Genomic DNA, 9,646 nt, shown 5'->3' on the forward strand with positions numbered 1-9,646 from the left:
CAAATTACAAGCAGTCACGGCCCGTTTCACAAATATCTTGTGGGTCTGTTTTAGATTCGGGGGGTTGCCTGCTGAGTTGTTGGGTTTTTTTTTCCTCTTTTTTTTTTTAAAGTTAAAAAGAGTAAACAAAAATCAACGTCTCCGAAGGGGCAGGAAGCATACCAGGGATTAAGAGTCCATTACGCAGAGGCTTAAAAAGAAAAGCCGCGCTCCAAGAGGATCCAAAAAAGCATCCCTGGCAGGCTTATGTATGAGCTATACAAAGTTAGGTACCATGACACTAAAAGGGTCTGACAGATAACATCTCTTCCTCCCCTTTTAATACGGTTATTCATGAAACAACAAAAAGTGCTTTTGAATATTCTACCCTGCAAAGGAGGGAAAACTGCAATCTCCCCCCACAGGCACAAAAATTCCCAAATCATTCTGTGAAGCCTTTTGGCTAGGATTGGTGGCTTTGTTTAACCATGTTTTTATATACTTCCCTTGAAGGGCACAACAATTTATTTGGCAACTATCAGCATCGGAAGCACTACCTGCAGGGTTTGGAAATGAAAAGGAATCTTATTTTCATAGCACTTTCCTTAACGATGCAAAWTCATGCTGGGGAAAAAAAAARRAARAARARAARAAAAARWGWKGCCTAGACAAACCTAAAACATGATGATTTCCTATCATTATACGCATGAAAGGATTTTGGATCAGTATTCTGAAAACAATATTATTTGCTTCAAATTTTGCTTAAGTCAGAGGAAACAGTGGCTGGAACAGATTTGTTGTGCCCAACAAGCCTCTCAAAAGCCTCAAATATTTTAACATAAAAGAAAGAGGACAGAAGTACCTAACAAATGTGTCTTAAAAAAAAAATAAAATAAAAGCTCTGTAAATGAGATTCTTTCTAGATAGCAAAACTAATTCTGCTTTTCTAGTCATACTTGTGGCCTCTCATGGATGACATCTCTGCAGTATGTACCATATGTCCCACTAAGGCAGCACAGGACCAGATGTTTCCTTTGACTCAGGACTCCCATAAAGCAACTTACTTGCATTAGTTTTATTTTGATCTTGGGAATTCCGTAATTCCTTTTTCTYTCAGTGTAAAAACTAGCTGCTAAATGCTAGATGTGGATTTTCTCACRTGTTTAAGAAACTAGCTAATAACACTAGCGCTTCAAATCTCAATATTATTCTACTACTGAATTAGTGCTTTTATAAATGCATAAAAATACTTCCCTCTAAACACAAATAGATATTTAGAATTAGTGTGGATTTTAYAGTATTTACTTAACAGCTTTGCTTCTAGTCTGTATTTTCAGAAGTTAATCAAAATACAAGTCAGTCAGGAGCTAACACACACAAGCAACTAGTCTTGATCTCTTATATTAAGACGAATCATTTATTAAAGTCTTAATGATGTTTGTCCATATTTTGAATTTATCTTTGCTATATTCTGAATTCTGATAAATGARTAGAAAAAAGAAGCCACATTTAAATGAAAATAGTTTGCTCCAGCTCCAGCCTTTGGAATTATCACCAAATCAGCAGTGTAACAGCTATATCACAATGCAGATTATTTAAAGTATTAAATACGTCATCSAAGAGAAATGCCTCTTTGTACCATGTAAGCACCTAAGTCAAGATCTCACAAGAGATCCACACAGTTTTCATCAAGCTAAACATCAAAATATTTCATTTGGAATTAAAGATGAAACAACAGGCTTATTAAAACATGTCAAACATACCCTAGAACCTGAAAAAGGGATTGTTTGAAGCCACTGCACCAAACTTCTGGCTTTTGTAGCCTTATGCTGTATAAACTGTGGAGTAAGACTCAGAGGGTTTGGGAAAATATTGTTTTTATATGGCCGGTAAATGCCAGTGATCTGTATCTTAAGTAGCACCCCTCAGTAGGGGGTCTCTTCCCATTTCATGCTGTGGAGTTTCTCTCTATTATGCTGTGTTACCCGAAAGGGGTGAGGGAGAAGAAAAACAAACCAAGAATTTGCAAGCACAGTTCTAGCTTTCTGTCAAGCAGAAAGCTGGCATACAGACCTCTGAACACAAGCAGTCTTGTAGGTTTATGAATAAGGGATTGAAATTTGATTGTTTTTTATTACAATCCAAACAACTGTCCTCTAAATACAGAGCATTCTGTTAAAAAACGTTTTATCGAAGCCTTCTGGTTGTGGAACTTAAATGGATCATYGCAGTAGAATGGAAAATATGTTCAGTTGTTAGAATGTTCTTCTTTGCCCCCCCCCCCCTTTTTTTTTTTTTTTAAGTAAGCTAAACAAAATATACTGCTACACAGAAAATACACCACCATCTACCTTGCCTCACACTGTCCTCCAAAAAGACAGTCACTGGAATTTAGCAACCATATTCAAAATAAAACGCGATCCAAAGAGGATTCTCCCTTTTCCCTCAAATAAAGTAGCTTAATGAATCTTAGAAAGCTTAACAAGATGAGTGCATTAAAAATARCTTTCACATACAGCTAAAAAGCTGCAAAATCACCAATAATTACAAAATACCAGGTGTATCATATTAGCGARCTAGATGCTGGAGAGCTCCTCATTTTCAGCTGACAGCAGAAGTTGTCCTTGGAAGTGCAGTAACAGGGACTGCTCAACTGAGTATACAGCTGGTCTCTGCCGAGAGCGCACTAGCAAGAATTCAAAGTATGAGAAAACGCACACAAAGAGGACAAGAGGATCCTAGTTCTGGAAAGCACTTCAATCTGTGTTTATTTCTATCCCTATTCAAAAAAGCATATAGGCATGTGCTTAAGTCTCCCTGTCTTTATTCAGAACCATGTTTGTATTTACATCCCCTCGGCCAGGGAGGCCAAGGTTGGAGATGGGGAAAGCTCTTCTCCAGTCCTACACTTTAACATTAGCTTAGTGAAATTACTCAGTAGAAATAAAAATAGCTTGAAGAAGGCTTCAGATATCCATTAGGTCTCTTATAGTCAATCTTGGAAAACAGCAGTATTCAGCTTCCACCTCACCTAACCTCTTTCCTGCCAAGCACTAGCTTCAGAGGTGAAACTACTGTGAAATAAAACATGTATCTCCACATCTCAGAGAGCTTTTGTGAGCCAGTGCCCTTCTGCACTGCCCTTTTCAGTATAGGATCAAGCTTTAGGATATTAGCACAAACTGTGCTTTACAGTAGAAGAAAAAAATGAAACAGCCCATAGGCTGTCTGCAGCAAGTCCTCTCTGAAGTTTAGTCAGCTACACTGAAAGTTAACAGCAAGAAGCTGTTCTCAACTTATTTTTCAAAACTTTGATGTTTGCTGCTTCTACTTCTCATCTGAAAAAGTGGTGCTAGAAAGCTTATCCACATTTTAATTATACAAATGGATAAAATAAAAAAAAATACATATCTTTCCTTTGGTTAAAAGCATCCAATCTCCGATCACGTTGACATCACAAGCTACTTCCACATTTGTAAATGATGCTTGGAGGTGTTAGGGCTTTAATCAGTGAAAAATGGGTGCTTGAGTCTTCTTGAAAGCTGGACTACTAAAGGACACGGAAGTGCGAGTGCATAAGTGAATGAATTTGACTTTTCTCTCCAGATTGCRAGAGAATTATAAATGATTTTTAGTGATTTTTTCCTATTCTGAACTATAGTGCTGAAGACCCTCATTACTTTTTCTTCTCCCTCCCCCACCAAAAGTATGTTAAAAAGTAAAATAAAATGGCTTAAGATTTTCTGCTAGTGCTCAGCTGCCAATCCTCCTTGGTTTCTTTCACAAAATTAGAAAAGTTAAAGGGTTGGGGGGAGGGAAATCATTCATGGGAAACGTAATAGCAATATGAAAAGAACTAAAGGAGAGGTCAGGCCCCTTATACATCATTGAATGGAATCCAGAAGGCAACTCTTTTATATCTTTAAATAGATGTACTACACCCCTCTTGGATGGGGCTTTTGTTGGTTGCCAAGCATTTTAAGTGTTATAGTAAGAACATGTTATTAAAAGGGGATTTAATATTCAGAAACTCCAATTCCTTAGTTTGGAGTTGCCTCATAGTTCCTAGCACATGAAATATATACAGCCCTAAGCAATTGCGCTTTAAAAGGAGACTAATTCTTAAAAGCACAAGCATCGAAAGCAGCATATTCTTAGTACACCTACTTCACCACATCCTAATTCATGGGTATAAACTTTTATAACAAAGAAAATTGAAACAGAAAAAAAAACTGCTTAAATTCTGTTCATTATCTTTTTTAAAAACAAAACCTTGGCTTCACTGATGTTGTCACGGTATTAGCAGTCACTCCCTCACAAAGCAGCCTTCCATTTTTCAAATGAGAAATTAAGTGTCTTTGTTAGGCACATCAAAGTTGTAAACGACGGCCAGCAGCAATGATCATATACAAGTGACACGCAGGCTTCCTTGGAAAGGAGGTTTCTGAATTCCTCACAACTGAAAGAAGAGGCTAGAGAAGATACATACAAAAACATAAGAGAAGACACTGCCAATATTGAGGAGCTACATCAGTCACTGCCGAACACAAAAGACGCGGTGACGTATCACACTGTCTCTTTTAGCACAGGGCTCACAGTGGTAAGTCCCTGCCTGGCACAACCCAGAAAAAACAGTGGAACTCAGCTGGCATCGTGTGTTCGATAAGTGACAGAACGCGCCAGCAGGCCAAGCAAGTCACCTTAAACCTAGCTTCCCTGCTTACAAGCTCCTTAGTACACTGCCCGCTTTTACATAATTATAAATTGCAAAGCAAAGGCTGAAAGCGTTCCCAACACTAAACACTGCAACTAGGTGCGTTTTCAGGTCRACGGCCAAGGTGAAATATTCAAATATGCCTCCTGATCAATGAAAGTGTCAGGGTATATAAAGGTTTAAAGTTACCTTTACCGTTAAGCACTTTACCCGACTCTATACCTCGCTCAGATAGCCYACTCGCACCTTCACTAGCTGAATCCGCCTTGCATAGCCATCTTCTAAGRACATCACAAACCTACGTTTAACTTTTTAGTAGGGTGCTGTTGTAAACAGCTTGCAGATGTGGATGCTGCTCTCTTCTCTCAAGTAAAGATGTGTTGTGCTAGTTTATAGGACCCCTTCCTACATTGGTGTCCCTTGCCCGCAGAGCGATCAAGCAGGGCATACAGCRTAGGAGAACGACAGCCGCACCGTTACCAGAACTGGAAGAAAAACACCAAAACCCCARGCAGTACAGCCCATCTCCTACAGTCTCATTCTTGCCTTCAGCCCCCCACGCTGCTCCCTGTGCTTGCGCCTCCCTCCCTCCGTTCACAAGGYGCTTTGGAGGGCTGCTCGCACGCCGCGGCTTGGCCGGAGGGGACACGTCTCCCCCTCGAAAAGGCCAGCTCCAGAACCGAGGCTGATGCAGGCCCAGRTGTCATTTCCTTTAGCGACACCAGTTCGCCAAAGAGAGACAGTAATGGTGGGAGGGAAGTTCTGACACACACTGGGGTTGGGAGTAAAGAGGTTTTAAAAGGAACCCCGCCACGGGCCCGCAGCCCCCCGCCACCCGTGAACCCGGCGGCGCGGGCTCGAGCTGCGGCGGGCGCCGGAGCCGCGGGGCCGACCTCTCGCTGTGAGCTTGCTGTAGATCTGCGAGTTCACTTCCTTGTCGCGCATGTAGCATCTGATCTCCTCCGTTGCCTCGCGGATGACGGTGACAGCCAGCACGAATCCCTAAAAGGAGAAAGGAAAAAAGGGGAAGAGAAAGAACGGATAAAAAAGCCCAGAGAAAGGGAAAAAAAAAAGTCACAGCTGCCTCAAATAAGAGCAACGCACATATCAGTACCAACGCCTTCAATATGCATTTCCTTAGCCTATTTTCTGTTGCTCAATTATTACATGATATCATGAGTTGCTGTCCAGAACTCCTAATAGCAAACCAACAGTGGACTTGTCACTTTAAAAAAAGTTTATGTCTGAGCTTTACCATGATGCTCCCCCAGTTCCTCCCAAGCAAATCTTTGTAAAGATTATCTGGAAGGGGGTAAGTAACATTTCATCCCACTCTGCAGATGAGTAACCAAGATTGAAAGGGTTACACAGAAGCCCAATATAAGACAGAATTCCTCAAATCTCAGTATTCCCTCTACCACAGAGCTAACACACACGCGTGTGTGTCTGTGTGTATGTGCACGCGCACACGTGGGTATGTGCACACTTACTAACATGAACAGGCAATTTAAATCTACATGCATGAACTACAGACAGTACAAAAGGAAGTAATTACATGTTTGCCCAATCAGAGTTTCAGTCCTACTTTTCTGTGGATACAAGCAGTCGTTTCATTTCCTCATGTCAGTATGATATGGGCATTTTCCTTATATTAACTTTAAATACAAATCAAGTTCACGCAAAATAATTCTCTATGGAGCTAGGATCAGGAAGCTGTTTTTAGTAGGTACCACTTAGCTCAGAATCACTGAACAGTTAAAACATTCCTCATCAGCAGAAGTGAGTTTTTTTTCAAAATACAAACTCTATTCCAGAAACTTGCCACCACCTTCAGATTATTTCTGTCAATAACATATGCATTAAACTTCCAATAATATTTAAGATACTTTCCATTTTAAGAAATGCATGTATGGGGAAGTAGTTACTGAGGATTACCCGAAAAACACAGGAAAAGGTGTATTTACACACCTAAATGTGTAAATGTGTGCACACATTTATTTACACCTAAATGTGTAAATACTCACCTAATCAAACACAAGATTTCTCCAATAGGTTGGCATTTCCAGCTTTCATTTCATTTTCAGAAAGAACAGCTGCACACATCTCTCCAAACAACTCCTACTCAAGTTGTTAAGCTGGGCACACAGAATTTGCAACTCTGAACTCCACAACCACTTTGGAAAAGTCTTGTTGTAGAGTATTGCTAACACCACCCTACACAATAGCCAAAATTCCCCATTACTTTAAACAAAGAAAAATTATAAAGGATGATCTGAGAGCTACTAAGACTGAAGGAGAGCAGCTTCCATCATTAATAAAAAGACTAATGTATACACTTAATCTGCCGGCAATTACATTCCTATAATAAAACTATATAATCCTGAACTATAGTACATACACACTATGTCTAAATATATTAACTTCTCCTAATCTAGATCATTTTAGTCTTGAAATACAGTGTAGTATGTTCTGCAGTATTTAAAAATGCAGGAATAAAAATACCTAAACATATGAATGCCCCTTTGAAAAAGTATTCCTGTTTATCTTAATTAAATCTTTTCCCCCATGCCTGAATTTGAAATTTAAGTATTTTACCCCAAATCTTTCAGCCTCATCTATTGCCTTTTCAAGAGCACATGTGCAATTAGAAAGAGGTAACATTTATTAACTAGGAGGGAAAGATCTGTTAACAATTAAAAAACCCACAACTTTTCTGCACATAGAGAAGGGTGAAGATCAAAAGTGAAATTAAGAGAGATTCTTCCACACACCTGATGAGCTCCCTTAACAAGAATTACATCTAGGGAGTCCCAAGGAAAAGAACGAACAGCTCTCCTCTATTTAAAACTAACATTTGCGTGTTTAGCTAGAATTGCCTACCTGCTTTCCAAAATAAAATAAAAAAAGCCTCAATTATTTTCAGCTTACATTTTAGCCCCTTGAAGAGTCTTCAAATAATCACCCCAAAATATTGCCACAGGTGCAGCCTTGCTCTGCCTTCACATACATCATTCCAGCCCGAACACTTGTATCAGCAGCCAGTAGCGAACAAGGACCTTTCTTACACGGCTTTCTGGCAGCTCATATGCCAAATTCAAATTGCTCACCTGGCATGGACAAGTCACAATTGCCTACACAAAGCTTGAAAAAGAGATCCTGCGTGTATTTTATTCGGATGATATGATCTAATGAAACTAATGCTAGATTCGTACAGCAAATTGTAAGCACCCACTTGAAGCACCCACAGGAAGAATTCAGTGAAATCCAGGCTCTAACACACACAGTCTTAGTAACCCATGATTTTTTTCCCCCAACTATTACCAGCTGGGACCTCACTGTATTTTAAGTCTGAAAGATGGAAACCATCTCCTTTGCCCATCCTCAACACCCTCAGCAGAGCTACCAACTACACTACCACTTCTCTAACTGCAGACAAGGAGGCCAGTAGAAAGAGGACTGTTCTTTCATAAATAGTTAATTTCGTGTCATTGCTTTAAAGTATCTCTGTCTTTGGAGATGTTCATAGCTCAGGAAGATGAGGTCAACACCAAGACAGCCCTGCTTTGAGCAGGCGGTCCAATTAGTGGTCCCTCTGAACCTAAATTAACCCACAATTCTCTGAGCTCAAGTGTAGCAAAAGCATTCCCATAGAAGGAGAAATAGCAGCTTTTATTAGGATAAAAGATTGGGGTGGGGGAAGAAGTMCCTATATTTAAGTATCCACTATAGCTGTAACCGGCTTGCACAGAGCATTTTGGAGAATTAAGCCCTGCATTAGCCATTCTGCGCAACTATTCCTCGTGGTGTCCTTTGACAGCCCAAGAGCTTCTGCTTTGAGCCTGATTATCACCAATTTGCTTTGATTGCAGGTGAAATACAACCAAAAGGTGGAATAAAAAGTTAAGTTAATAAAAGGCTACCAAAAAACAAGGGCAAATAGTTTACYGGAAGGGAAAAGCATCTGCACCTGGAGAGGGTATGAACGAGCACGTGTACACGTCTCACATGCAAACACAGAGGAGGGTTTGGGGGAGCCACCTCTGTTCTTTGTTTGTTTTTTTACAATGTGGTTAGACTATGAAACATACCCTTCTCTCAGCTGTGTTCAACCCTTACAAAATAAATCTTAAAGTCTGAGTAAGTATCTACACTAGAACATGTACAAAGCAGGCCTTAAGAAAACAAGCAAACAAAATGATTTAAGGTGCAAATTTACACCCCAGAGAAAATACAGCAAAAGAAATTTTGTAGTCAAGCACTGAAACTTTCTTGAATAAATAAATTACCTACCAGAGGAACCCAGTATGTGTAAAGTGCACCAAGCCTCATTTCAACGACAAATTGAGAGCAGGCCAAAAGCAAGAAATAAAGATTGAAGAAATATTTGAACTGGTTAAACAACACCTAAAATAAAAAAAAAAAAAGGAGAAGATTAATGATTTCAGAAGTTATGCCTATTGAACTAACAATAAGAAACAATTTTGCTAGCTCCTCCAGTGTCTGAATGCTTCCAGGGCTTGAAGTAGTCTGGAAATTCATTTCTAAAGGTCAACTTACCCTGCCTGTTGCAGAGCGAGTTGTTGCGACATTGCCACGCAGCCAGGCTGAAGTTTTTACAGAAATACATCATTCCACATTTATCTTAAACTTCTGACAACCCCCACTCTGCAAAGCAATACTCACACCAAACAGCAAAATAACCATCTACTATATTTGGTTTGCAAAATCATGCTGAACACATGCTAAAAGAATGCAATGAACTCAGAAAATTTGCGTGTCTCTCGTTTTAATAATGAGCACTWCAGTACAGAGGAGCTGTACACGGGATTGGGGAAGAGACACACAGAAGGAAGCTTTAGGAGAGCAATCYTCTCTCCCAAGGGCGAAGGATTCAGCAGAGGTGGAAAACCTGTCTGCATAGGAAGGGAAAAACAGAAGGAAAAAAAAAATCAG

General features: G+C 39.8%; 1 protein-coding gene across 1 annotated transcript in view; it reads right to left on the minus strand.

The window, feature by feature from the left end:
* The window catches only part of ATP9A (ATPase phospholipid transporting 9A), a 53,634-nt gene extending 44,542 nt beyond the window's left edge, over positions 1-9,092 (minus strand). The window contains exons 1-2 of the mRNA XM_085314070.1: positions 8,984-9,092; positions 5,587-5,695 (exon numbers count right to left, since the gene is read on the minus strand). Of these exons, the coding sequence (XP_085170196.1) occupies positions 5,587-5,695; positions 8,984-9,022 (148 nt within the window). The 5' untranslated portion in view covers positions 9,023-9,092. The remainder of the gene's footprint in view (positions 1-5,586; positions 5,696-8,983) is intronic.
* Between the last annotated feature and the right edge of the window lie 554 nt (positions 9,093-9,646).

The sequence above is a fragment of the Rhea americana genome, unplaced genomic scaffold (genome assembly GCF_003343005.1).
Source record: "Rhea americana isolate MKP2758 unplaced genomic scaffold, rheAme1 scaffold_4, whole genome shotgun sequence".
In the NCBI taxonomy this organism is placed as follows: domain Eukaryota; kingdom Metazoa; phylum Chordata; class Aves; order Rheiformes; family Rheidae; genus Rhea; species Rhea americana.